This window comes from Danio aesculapii, chromosome 11 (genome assembly GCF_903798145.1).
Source record: "Danio aesculapii chromosome 11, fDanAes4.1, whole genome shotgun sequence".
Lineage (NCBI taxonomy): Eukaryota > Metazoa > Chordata > Actinopteri > Cypriniformes > Danionidae > Danio > Danio aesculapii.
Genome location: NC_079445.1, coordinates 10,615,543 through 10,628,880, shown reverse-complemented (window position 1 = coordinate 10,628,880; position 13,338 = coordinate 10,615,543). Strand labels below are relative to the sequence as shown.

Genomic DNA, 13,338 nt, shown 5'->3' with positions numbered 1-13,338 from the left:
AGAATACAGTTCATTTTTATTTGACATCTGCTTTCAGTTTATGGATATGTATTCAATAACATGCCAATCTCTTTGTATTTTCCCAAACAGATTGACCACAAGAAACATCTTTTAAAGTAATTAGCGATCTCTCCAAATGAAGACATGATTTGCGAGCGCACATTTGTTAGCTTGCCCTGGAAACCTCCATCCTCTAAGCCATTTTTTAACCTTTCACCTCTCCCCCACACCAATAGAACAGCTCATTAACCAGAAACAATGACCACTTTATTCCTGTACATGAGGTTTTTACATAGATATATTAGATTAAACGAGTCCCCATAGGTAAATTCCTAACACTCTGTTCAATTTTCAGGACATCAAGTGCATATTTCCTGTACACGGAATGACAGAACAAAAAAGTTTAGCTGTTTTTGACTTTCTTTCCTGTGTCATACCCAAAAATTTTTAAAACCACTAGACTAAAGCTTCATGTGTTTGTTTTTCCAGAAGAGCCCACGGTGAGAGAGTTTAGCAGAAAGTTCTGAGGAATAAGACCTCAAGGTGCAGCCCTAGGGGGCTTCATGCTTGGAATTCAACCCACGTCTGTGGATGTAATTACTGGCAAACAGCTCTCACTGCATTAAACACACCAACCCGAATCTGCAGTGAACATCTATGAGGTAAAGGTCTTGGACTAAATAAATATAGTATTAATGGTTAGACACTTAAACTTTCACCCAGCACTTCAACACGATGGTACTGTGTTGGACCTCATTTTTTTAGCATTAATTGTAGCATGGATTAATCAAGAAGCTGGAAACATTTAAGACATATGGAAGGCTAAATTATTAGCCCTCCTATGAAATTTTGCTTCATTTCCAAATATTTTCAGAGTGATGTTTAACAGAAAGATTTTTATAATATATATATATAAACATAACATTTTTAATAACTAATTTCACAATCACAGAAGTCACACAAGTCACTTCACACTATTAACAAACCATTAACTAAGACTATTAGCTCAAACTGCTAATTAGCTGCTTATTAATAGTAAGGTGGATGTTGGGTTTAGGTTTTGGGTAGGATTAGGGATGTACTGTAGGATGAAATCATACTTTATAACGACCTAATAGGCCAGTAGTTAATGGCATGAATTGTGACTTAAACTATAGTGTTCGCTTAATTTCTAGTAGCTAATTTCTTTTGTCTTTGCCATGATGAGAGTACATAATATGTTAATATTTATTTAGCCAAATACTAGTATTCAGCTCAACGTACAAATTTAAAGGCGTAACTATGTTAATTTGGTTAACTAATTTGTTTGAGTGAATTAGGTGAGTCATAGAACATCAGTGGTTTGTTTCGTAGCCAGTTGAATATTATTAATTGTTTAGGGAAGGGGGCTAATAATTTTGATCATAAAATTATATAAACGTGTATATATAAATAAAACTGCCAATATAGGCTCGTTCTGAAAACTTTATATGCATTTTTGGAGATTGCGAATTATGTAGCCAGAGGTACGCATGGCTGCATTTTGTCTTTAAAACAAACGCTACGGAGTGGTATGACGCCGTTCCTTGTCGCAATTAACAGCTGACCACTTGCCTCCATATGGACCCGCTGTTACCAGTTTGTCCAGTGGTTCGCTGCATTTGTTGGAGCATTTGACACTCAGAGTGGAGTTGATGGCGACAACAGGGTTTGAGTCTGGCAAAGAACGGTTCCACAAAGTAGGTAGGACAAAAACAGAAGCCAAAATGCTGGTCAATCGGTGCTTTTGAAAACACTATTGGTTGGGTTTAGGTAGGAGAAGGGTGGGTCAGTCGATCTGTAAGTCTGTCATTCAGTCAGTCGACAGCGGCCTCTGGTGGATTTTCTCGAGAACAGCAGGCGCGAATAGCACTCGAAATTTGACATCTGAGAAAGTGTATACAGCGACCTCTGGTGGATTCGCGAAAACAAAAACTGCAAAAGAAACTAGCTCCTGGGACGTATTTTGCGCTCTGCAAAAATGTATATAGGGGTACGTAATCAGAATGAGCCTGGGTTTAAAACTGCTTTCATTCAAGGCAAACTGAAAGACTTTCTTCAGAAGAAAAAAATTAGGAATACTATGAAAATTTTTTACCAAAAAAAATATATATATATATATATGCTGCCTTATGTGAGCTTCTTTGCAAGCATCCAAAAAAAAAAAAACGTTTTACACAAGCGGAAACAACTTTTAACCAAACATTGTTTTAAATATGTAGGTAAATGGATGTCTTCAGTGGAGTGTGTACAACACTGTTTCCTTATTGACGAAAGTAAAATAAAGAGTAAAAGTAAAGTAAAGAGAAAGTAAAGAGGCTGAATGGAGGAGGCTCGTTTTTTATCTTCGCGCTGCAGATGGTCTGTTTAACTGTTTTCTCGCTAGTGAAGTGTTCAGTTTTTCCACTTACAAAGTCCGCCAGGTAAATAACAAATGTGCCATGATGCGACACAACTGACTTTTAAAGGGAATGGGAGATGAGACTCTGATTGGTTTAATGCACATAATGCTCAAAACCCAGAACTCATTAGGAGAATAAGCACAACCCTGTTAGTTCATGCGCCAGGGCGCAGAGCATTTTTTTTTCCGTCCCTAAAATAGCAAAAGTGGATTTGGACAATTTTTTTTAGACTTTGCGCCTAGATTGTTCAAATAGAGCCCTATGTCTCCCTGCTTTAGATCCAACGATTGACCATAAACTACAACAAAAAAAGCTTTTCTTACTTTTTTATCTAGTTTCTAGTCCAAAGATGTAAAACATCTTAAATTAATAATGTTATTTAAGAAATAACATGTCAAAATTGAAACAAAACTATAGTAGTATACAATACAACATAGGAAAAACAAAAAATGCTTTATTACTGTCTACAGACTGTATTAGTTTTCTTATTTTCTCACTATCACCTGAAAATAAAATAAAAAATTATGAATTGAAAACAAACATATCCTATGAGAGAATTTATATATATATATATATATATATATATATATATATATATATATATATATATATATATATATATATAAATAAAAATGAAAGATGAACGAAAAAAAAAAATTGCATTAAGGAGTCAATATTTCTCTTTCCAGTAATTTACTGTGTATTAAAGCTGATATCAACTGAACAGGGTAAACCTTTGATATAGTTTACAGGTTTCCAACAGGTTTCCAGGTTTTGTAAAATGACTTTTTTAAAACGTTTTATGCAGCTAAAAATTCTCAGACCCGCATGTCATGTGATGGAGGAAGTGAGTTTTTCTTTAAAACAAGCAAAATATCAATGTCACTTGTCAAAAAATGTCAAAAAAAAACAAGCTTGTTTTGCTTACCTTATTGAAAGATTGAGAAAAAACTACATTTTGGCATATTATTATTTAAAACAAGACAATATTTTTTGCTTGTCTTGAAAAATGTTCTTGATTCAAGAATTTTAGGTGGACTAGAAAGAAGACAAAAGAATATCTAAGTAAGAAAAGCATTTTTAGCGGCACGATGGCTTGCTGGTTCAGGTCCCACTGGATCAGTTGGCATTTCTGTGTGGAGTTTGCATGTTCTCCTCAAGCTCTGGTTTCCCCCACAGTCCAAAGACATGCGGTATAGGTGAACTGGGTAAACAAAATTGGCCATAGTTCTGGGTTGCAGCTGGAAGGGCATCCGCTGTGTAAAACATATGATGGATTAGTTGGTGGTTCATTCCGCTGTGGTAACCCCTGATGAACAAAGGACTAAGCCGAAGGAAGATGAATGAATAAAAAGCATTTCTACAGTGTAGTCATTCTTAAAACCACCCTTGTATTTATTTTTTGATTCAACAGAAATTTACTCCAGAACTTTCCTTAAAGTTTTAAAGCAAACGATAAAGTCAAGCATTTCAGAGTGGCGGGAAAGTATTCACACAACCCGACACACTGGTATTTTCTCATAACACTGAGAAAAGTCGAACAAGCAGCCCTTGATCATTGCTTGTGTGTGTGTGTTTGTGTTTTTTTCTAACACCCAAATCCAAGTTTTTTTTTACTTTGCATGCGAACCTTGGAACGGAATGAAAGGTGTGATGTGTGAAGATCCAGACTGCAGCTGACGTCAGAGGCGTGTGGTATAAAAGCAGAGCAGACACAGACACACAGACACGCACTCAGAACCTCACATCTGTTGCCCTGCTCAGACGCTGAACATGCTGTGGAGTCTCTGCTTGAGCTGTTACTTCTATCTGCACAGCACTCTGGTTTCATCTCAAGGAATATCTAGAGGTCAGTTGATTTTTATGTACGTTTGCATTCGCTTTTGTTGAAAATTAACATTGATAGATGCAGGGTTTACACACTGAGGTGTTCTTTTCCTGAGGTGAGCCTAAAATGTAGAGGATTTTGATGTTGTTGAAATTACTTATGTAAAATGAGCTTAAACAATACAACTCTTAACTTAAACTTGAACTTGTTAACTTCATCGATTTGGGTTGGGATAACCTGAATGAACTGTGTGCATGAATGAAATTAATTTGTTAATATGTATGCCGACATGCAATGAAAACTAGGTGGCAGTTGCCATTGACAGTTCTTGACAGTTCTGGAGGTATTTAATCATATTATAACACTATTGCTGAAATAGTTAAGGTGTTTTAAAATGGCCAAAACAGCATTTCAGATGTTTTACAATGTGCTCAGCCTGCTGGTTTGATCATTCGCACACATTTTTATCATCACATGATCCCTTATTACATTAATCACATGACTTTCTTAATGCGCATGCTGGAGTTTGCTTGGTGAAAGTGTTTCCATCACAGTTTATGCACAGCTTTTCTTATCGAATAAAAAGTTTATCCTCCTCAGTTGTGCGCATGTGTTTTTTATGTGCATTTTCAAAACGTATGCATATCTTGGCGTTTCCATGAACCGGCACATATCCATAATGGGCATAAAAATAGGTAGATGGAAACATAGCTACTGATAGTTAGTAGTTTTAGTGGTTTTATGTCTCTGCGGAGGAAGATTTAACATGCACTGTGAGGTTATTTCAGAGAAAATTCCTCTATAATATATAAAAATATTGGTCTCATTAATTAAAAGCCTATTTTAATAAGAAGTACTTTTTACAATGATTTTAGAAAGGTTTAAGCTATGAATCTTCATTTAAGTTTATTTATAAACTAATTTCGAGAGGATCACGTGCTTATGATTGCTTTTAGCCGGTCCCGCAATATCCAATTCATGATTCACCAATCAGACGATTCCTAAGTCACTATAAACACCCTGAGTTCCATATCACAGCCATCTTTGTTTTGAAGAATCCCCCCTTCCACCCCTACTCCTCCTTCTTTCCCAGATGGGTGGCACGGTGGCCCAGTGGTTAGCACTGTTACCTCACAGCAAGAACATCACTGATTCTAGTCCTTACCAAGCCAGCCAACGTTTCTGTGCAGAGTTTAAACGTTCTCCTCATGCTCACGTGGGTTTTCCCCGGGTTCCCCGGTTTCCTCCCACCGTCCAAAAACATGCAACTTCAGTTAATTGACTAATCCAAATCGCACCATAGACATGCTCCTAGTAAGTAGTTATCTCATAAGAGCAATCACTATCTGTTCATTAGCTACTACAGCAGGGGAGTTCTCGAGATCTACCTGAGCTCAAACTCCCCTTTCGCCCTGCAAATGGGAGGGAGACCCAGGCTCGCGGATCTTATGAGCTCAGGGATCTCACCCGGACAGCATGCCAAACAAGCTTTATAATCAATCATTAGCTAAGTGTGAACTCTTGAAACAGATATTATTTGATAAGCTACAAGCTGTCATGTGGCAAGATTTTACTAAGCGTTAAAAATACAGACAGTTAAAATTCTTTTAGAATTTTTAGGTCTTTTAGGTCTTAATTTTCCTTTGTTCATGTATAGCTACCCAATCTGGCCATTAACACTCATACAACTTTGAACTTTTAGATAACAATAATAATTTTAAACTCTGGTTATCATAATGGTTTAATTAGTTTCCTTAAAGCAAACAAAAAACAGAAATGCATTAAAAATGGGCGTACTCAAGAAATAGTGAAACAGCTCTACACATCACAGCTACAGTCAATCATCACAATCAGTCAACAAGCCAGTAAACAGGAACATTTACATACAACAATGTACATATGACAACATGAGATACATACCATTACAAAAAAAGATTAAAAACACAAATCCAAATTCCAACCTTTAACTTCTCCAGAGACAGAGTATTCAATGTATAAATATAGTGCATCACACCTGCAAAAAAATCACATCATACAGTTACAAAAAGGATTTTAAATCAAAATCCAAATTTAAACCTCTCGGAGATAAAGTATTCAGTGTGTAAATGTAAAACGCTTCCTTCTGTAATAAAATGTCCCCACCCCTTCTCGACACCTTCACTTGTTCAACACCAATATATCGTAATGTCGCAAGGTTATGTTTCAATGTGTCAAAATGAACAGAAATAGGATTTCGTTGATCGTTTAATCATATATTACTTCTGTGTTCAGCAATTCGTGTTTTTAAACATCGTCTTGTGTTAAAAATGATTTTGTGTTAATACTTAATTATTTTCCTTTCAATAACATTTGATTAAAAGTTCTCCATGTATTTACTGCTGAGGATACTGAGCGGACTTATATTTATATTATTGAATGATAATTATTATTGTTGTATTAATTGTATTAAATTATAATCTTTTTTTTTTTTTTTTTTTTTTGATGGGGCAAGTGAAAATCTTTTCCAATTGGGATATTTGAAAGCATGAACAATTTGTTTGGCCCTGTAGAAACCTAAAGTTTTGTTCATAAGTCTTTAAAATTCTTAAATTTAACTTGGTGAAACCTGCAGGAACCCTAGGTTAATTTGGCAAGTCATTGGATAACAGTGGTTTGATCTGTAGCCTATTGAGAAACAGTATTTCTTAAAGAGACCCTATTATGAGTTTTTGAAAATGACCTTCCATGCAATGTGTAACACAACGCTAAGTGAAGTGAAATATCCAGGCTTAAATCTGTAAGTGCACCATGTTTAAAACTATTGATTCATCTATATAAAAGTAAACTCAGAGTGGTTCAAATGAATCGCTGGGGTAAACGATTCTTTAGCCGTGTCGGCGTGACGTTGATATTGAACTCAAGTCCCGCCCATTTGTTGCGCATGCAGAACTGGGAAATTTGAAACCCCGCCCACAAACACTAGAAAGAAAAAGAGGAAGACAAACACTGTAGCAGATCCTGATTGAATCAAGTTGACGCTGTGCTCTGAAGTGTGAAGGAATCTTAGTGTTATTTTCCCTACCCAAAGATGAGGCTGTGAAGAGTCAGTGGCTGAAGTTTAAAATACCTCAGCATTATAGCCCAGCCTTGTGCTGGGTTCCCGTCATTTTTCTGACGAGTGCTTCAGCAATCTACACGCTTACAACGGGGGATTCGTCAGCCGTTTGTTAAAGGAAGGATCAGAAAAGACTATTGATGTATGGGACTTTATCAGAGCTTGACAGGAACTTTATCAGTTCATGGATCAGTATCTTCCTCCATTTCACAAGTGTAAGTAATTTAAGTCAGATTAAAATGGTTGCCTCCTTGTTTTCTCTAGCTTGGAAATTATGTATTTTATTGTGTTTTGTTACTTGTAACCACTCCACGTGGCTTGTACTGTATCTGGTTAACTCTTTATGTTCTCATATCGTGTCTAAAACCAAGTTGAAAACGTGACCCGTGCCGCTTTGTTTACAGATTTAAATGCGTTTGTGAGCTCGTGATCTACTTCCGTTTGTTGTTGCTATGGCCACCATCAGCTGTTCCTACACACATGCAGCGGTCAGGTTTCAAAATAGTTCATATTTTGCCACTGTGTGGATTAACACTGTGTATTGTGGTTAAGAATAGAGCAATATGCTGGTGTTTAACTGCATTGCTTTAATGCACTCCTGCATTGGGCTCACACATACACTCTGCACTCTGACTTCTTCAAAGTTGTTGATAAGCCGTGGTGGACATTTCTCTCTGTCTCATGCTGAACGCAGTCGACCAATCGCAATAGACTAGGTTATCGGACCAATCAGCGCAGATTAGCATCGACCTAAGGAGGGGTTTGGAAACAAATAAATCACTAAACGAATCATATGGGAGTCGCTGGGATAATTAGGTAAAAATAAATGCATATTATAAGACAATGAAAGTGTTTTTTGACCTTTCATGCATATCAGCCTGATGTTGGAGACCCCCAAAACCAAAATATGACCTTTTATAATATATAATAGGGGGTCTTTTAGAGGGCTAATTATATTGACCGTAAAAATATTTTTTTTTAACATTAATAAGCTTTTATTCCAACCAAAACTAAAACAATTAAGTTTTTTTTTTATGTGAAGAAATGCGTAAATGTAATCAAAAATACTGTAAAAAAGTTTTTGCTCTGTTAATATTTTAAAAAGAATTACAATTGAATTGTTAAGATGCAAAAACTTCTAAGTGCCGTCTGAAATTTCCATCGAAAATGTTTATTTTTCTCAGCCTTTTTTCTTATGTTGAGATATTTCACTTTAAAGACTAGGAAAAGGACTTATTCTTTGCCTTAACATACATACGGGAGCCTGATAAAAACGCTAATCTATAGGAAAATTTCAGATGGCATTTAGAGATTTTTGCATCTAAACTCTTCAGTTTCACACAAGTGAGGAGCTGTATTTGGCAGAACGGAACATTTACATTCCAAGAAGTTGCAAGATGGAGACCAAATTGAAGTAACCATCTATAGGCTAGATGAACAACTGATAAGTTGAGCTCATGGACGTCTGGAATGCATATGGAAACACTGCTGCCACTAATGGAAAGAGCACACTTCCCTTCTGTTTGAGTGGACAGCCCTCAGGGGACAGGAACCTCGGACAGAAAGCCCCTACTATTAAGTTTTTGTCTTAGATCTTTTGGTGTTGTTGTTATCCTTGTTAACATTTGCTACTTTCAGCAATGAAGAAAAGCTCGACTTTTTCCAAACAAGAAATGTTTCTAGCATTTCTGCTCCTCTCATAAAAAAGACCTCATAAATCACAACTCTAACAGTTTATCTGATGTCATAACATCATGTTCACCCATGAGATTAATCAAAAATGAAGCATGATGTTTAGATTACATGTTATGGCCACGCTTAAACAAAAAAAACAGAATCCATCATCAGTTCTTAGCAAAGCAACATGGATTGAAGCACATCATAAACACTCGTGTATTTTTAGAAAAAGACACAAAAGAAGTTATTGGCATATTACTATAATACTTAAGTCCGGGCTGCTGTAATGTCAGATGCTGAAAGCCATCCACAGGGCCTGCAGGTAAAGTCATTATATTGTGAGCAGAGCTTTACAAGCATTAATCATAAAACTCGGCTTTTGTTCTTGTGTAGTTTATTTTTCATATGGTCTTAAAGGTAGAGTTCCTTAGAAAGATGAACTCCCCCTCATGTCCTTCCAGACCTGTATATCTGTCTTTCTACACTCTCGGTAATAATAGTATTCAATTCATCTTTATTTCTATAACATTTTTACAATGCAGCTTGTGTCAAAGCAGCATAACACTGAAGTTCTAGTAAATTGAAACTGTGTGAGTCCAGTTTTCAGAGTTGAAGTTCAGTTTAGTTCAGTTCAGTGTGGTTTAGTTTTCACTGAAAGCGCAAACACTGAAGAGCAAATCCATTGATGCGCAGCTCCACAAGTCCCACTCAAAAAAAGTACACTCAAAAATATTTTTTTGTTGTTCGTTCATAACACTTATTTGAAATGAGCTTTTTTTGGGGACAATTGAATTGTTTATGTTCACTCCACTTAAATTTGTTAAAACAATTAGGTTAACTTAATAGATTTGTGTTTGAACAACATGAAAGTATTGTGTGGAACTCAGCATTTTTTACAGTTACACTCAAAAAAGATTTCTGCTGCATGTTCAAACTACATATTTAAAATGAGCTGAATCAACACAATTTGGGGGGAAAGAACTTGGTAAATGTATGTTCAATCCACTTTGAATCCACAAAAAAAATTGAGTTAACTTAATTGATTTGTGTTGGGATAACATAAAGGAATTGTGTGAAATTGTGTGCATTATACAAAAGCCATCACTTTAGTGGTACCTTTTCAAAAGGTACACTTTTGTACCTACAGTATCAGTCGGCCCACATGGAATCTGCGCGCAGAATTCCACCGTAAATCTATATTTATTCAGTTTTTTTTTATTAAATACAGTAATATTATTGACTAATATGAAAATGTTCTTCTGATTTATGTACAATGCAGTTTGTACAGTAATATTTTCTGTCTTTTAGTAGATATATTATATGAGAGACTTGTTTGTTTACCAAATAAAGTGGATCTAATTGGATTTGCATTTTAAACATTAAATAAAAGTTAAAAAGATATTACTTACTATTTCACATATTAAGGTTTTAGTTATGATACTCCCAAAAGAATTCCGCAGAAATCCGCAGACTTTACCAAAATTCTCAGCAGAAATAGCAAAAAACGTGTGCAGATTCCGTCTGGCTCTAAGTATCAGGTCCACATTTGTACATTAAAGGTATATATTTATACCTACAAAGTATAAATGTGTACCTCGTAGGACCTTAAATGTACAAAAATGTTTTTTTTTAAAAAAGGTACCACCCAGTGATAGTATTTGTATCTTTATTTCTGAGTGTGTACTGCCAAGGGACAATGGTCTTCAGAATCTCGAAAAACTCCAACAACAATGAGAACAATAAATGTAAAAAATTCAAAGTGATTCACATAATATGATTCATTCGAGAGCTGTGTGGAAAATAAAAGACTGATCACACACACTCAGAGGTAAAGGTACAAAATCTGTCACCGGGGTGGTACCTTTTCAAAAGGTACATTTTTGTTTTATAACAGGTCCTTAAAGTTACATATAAATAAAAAAACAGTACCAATGTGTACCTCATAGTACCTTAGAGGTACAAAAGTTAATCTTAAAGTACAAAATTGTACCCGTAAAGGTGCTAATGCCCACCTTTATGGTACAAAAGTGTACCTTAAAAAGGTACCACACCATTGACAGATTTTGCGCCTTTATTTCTGAGTGTGAAGACATTTCAAACATTTCCCCTTCCAGTTCATTGTAATGGAATGATAAACAACAAATGTATAATTTACATTAGCTAAAGCTAAAGATGCTTATCTTAAACCAGACACATGGTATGTCTTAAACAGAATTTTATGCTGTTCCATAACAGAGTTGACAAATAATGAATACACTATTGTTGTGTCCTAAACATTCATTCATTCATTTTCCTTAGGCTTAGTCCCTTTATTCATCAGGGGTTGCCACAGTGGAATAAACTGCCAACTTATCCAGCATATGTTTTACACATGCCCGCAGCCCAGCCCGCAAAAGAAATCATTCATTATTTCCCTTTTATTTATTATCTGGGTCTGAATGATCTTTTATTTTGAAAAATCATTTATTGTTTGAGAAATTATCAAAGTCAAAGTCAGATATATTTTCAATTCAACCACATGTACAGGACATATAGAGAATGGAAATTACGTTACTCTCAGACCCTAGGTGCCTAACATATAATATTAATACAAAAAGAGTTTTAAGAAAGAATTTACAATAAATACAATCATACATAAAATGTAATCTAAAAATACATAAACGTAAAAATGATGGTATTCTCTCTGTATTCATTTCAGTCACTTGAGCGCCAAAATTTAACCCACAAGCTAGCAAAGTGAGTCAGAAACAGACGTCTTTGAAAAGTTTCTTAGCGAACAGCCAAAAAAGCCGAAAAAGTTCATTACCCACGAACTGCCAAAGAATAGATCCACAACCCATTCGTCAGCAAATCAGGTGTATCCAGCATGTCTGTACAAGAGAAAGATCAACTGCTGGAGATCGCAAATTACGCTGCACATTCACATGTCCCGTCTTTTTTGCATACAAGTTCGTTATTTCCATTATTAGTTTCGTTATTTTGCATAGAGCTCGTGCCTTCCAGGTGCCCCTAGTTGAAAACGTCTTCACCACCGCTAGTCACGTGACAAGAACTGATGATCAACTTCATATTTTGTATGGAATATACACATTTTCGACAGACTACTTATCTCAAACAGTGTTTGCAGTGCTTTGTATTTTTTTCCATAAATAAAACTTGTATCAGAGTTGCAGAAATGTTTTGTCAGCTTGTCATCCTTCGAGAAGGCACCCCCAAACACCCCCCCCCCCCCCATGTCCCTGACTTGCAAATTGTCAAGCGTTGACTGGTTCGGGGTGATAAAAAGGTTGGGGACTACTGACCTTAAGTATATGCAGATGCTAAGGGAGTGCCTCGTGAGTCACGCAACAGTCTGTTTAGTGTTCTGATTCCCCTTTTAGGGTATAACACTTGCATAATTTAAATGAGAACAAGTTAACAATGGTGTCTAAGGCTAACACTGTGGGCATTTACACATGCTGATTGCTTATTATTTGAGCATGCCTAGGTATACCCAGATTTTCTTTAACGTCCACCTTTAAAGTTTTTGTTATTGAAAAATTGTGTACCCACAGTTCTAGAATCACACATAACTGAATGCATTATTTGCTGAGATTCTTACTACTACTGCATAAAAAAAGAGAAGTTGCTAAATTAACTTGAGAATTCTGCATTGTTCTCTACAGATGGAGAGATTATCAAACAGATTAAAGGCACAAACCAGGAGCTTGCGGAAATCAAAGAACTACTGAAGCAACAGGTAAATCACAAACCAAATCACAAAAAAAAAAAAATCTGATAAATATAATTATGTAAAACTTTACTTCTTCACATAAATTTTTTTTAAACTCATATTTTAACCCAGCATTTTCTCAAATATCATTTAAAACATTGAAGTACATCCTTAATTTGCAGATGTTCAATTTAATTCAATCTCCATTGATTCAGGCTGCAAAATGGGATGTCTTGTCTTTAACCCACATACTGAGATGAATTCTGTTTTGTAGATACAGGAAATAGTTTTCCTGAAGAACACGGTTATGGAGTGTGAAGCCTGTGGTGAGAAATTCTAAGCTCAACTTTCATTCAGATCCATAATCCAGAGTGTATCTGCTAAAATTTGGATATTCTTTCTCTTGTGTCTCTCTATAGGCATGAGACCAGCAGATCTACAGCCTTCATGTGATCCCAACCCTTGCCACTCTGGTGTGGAATGCATTGTTACACCCAACGGCATCAAGTGTGGGGCATGCCCAGCAGGCATGACCGGAGATGGAACTCACTGTGAAGATGTTGATGAGGTTTGTGGGCTGCCTGAGCTGAATTTGGAGTACATTCCA

The 13,338-nt window shown here is 35.9% G+C and overlaps 1 protein-coding gene across 2 annotated transcripts in view; it reads left to right on the top strand.

The window, feature by feature from the left end:
• The first annotated feature begins 4,163 nt into the window (after window positions 1-4,163).
• Window positions 4,164-13,338, top strand: part of comp (cartilage oligomeric matrix protein) — a 46,787-nt gene continuing 37,612 nt past the window's right edge. Inside the window, exons 1-4 of one of the 2 annotated variants that reach the window (XM_056468378.1) lie at window positions 4,164-4,269; window positions 12,685-12,758; window positions 13,006-13,054; window positions 13,151-13,299. In XM_056468378.1, the coding sequence (XP_056324353.1) occupies window positions 4,194-4,269; window positions 12,685-12,758; window positions 13,006-13,054; window positions 13,151-13,299 (348 nt within the window). In that variant the 5' untranslated portion in view covers window positions 4,164-4,193. Of the gene's footprint in view, window positions 4,270-12,684; window positions 12,759-13,005; window positions 13,058-13,150; window positions 13,300-13,338 lie in introns of both variants that reach the window. The other variant, XM_056468377.1, reaches the window with a different exon arrangement.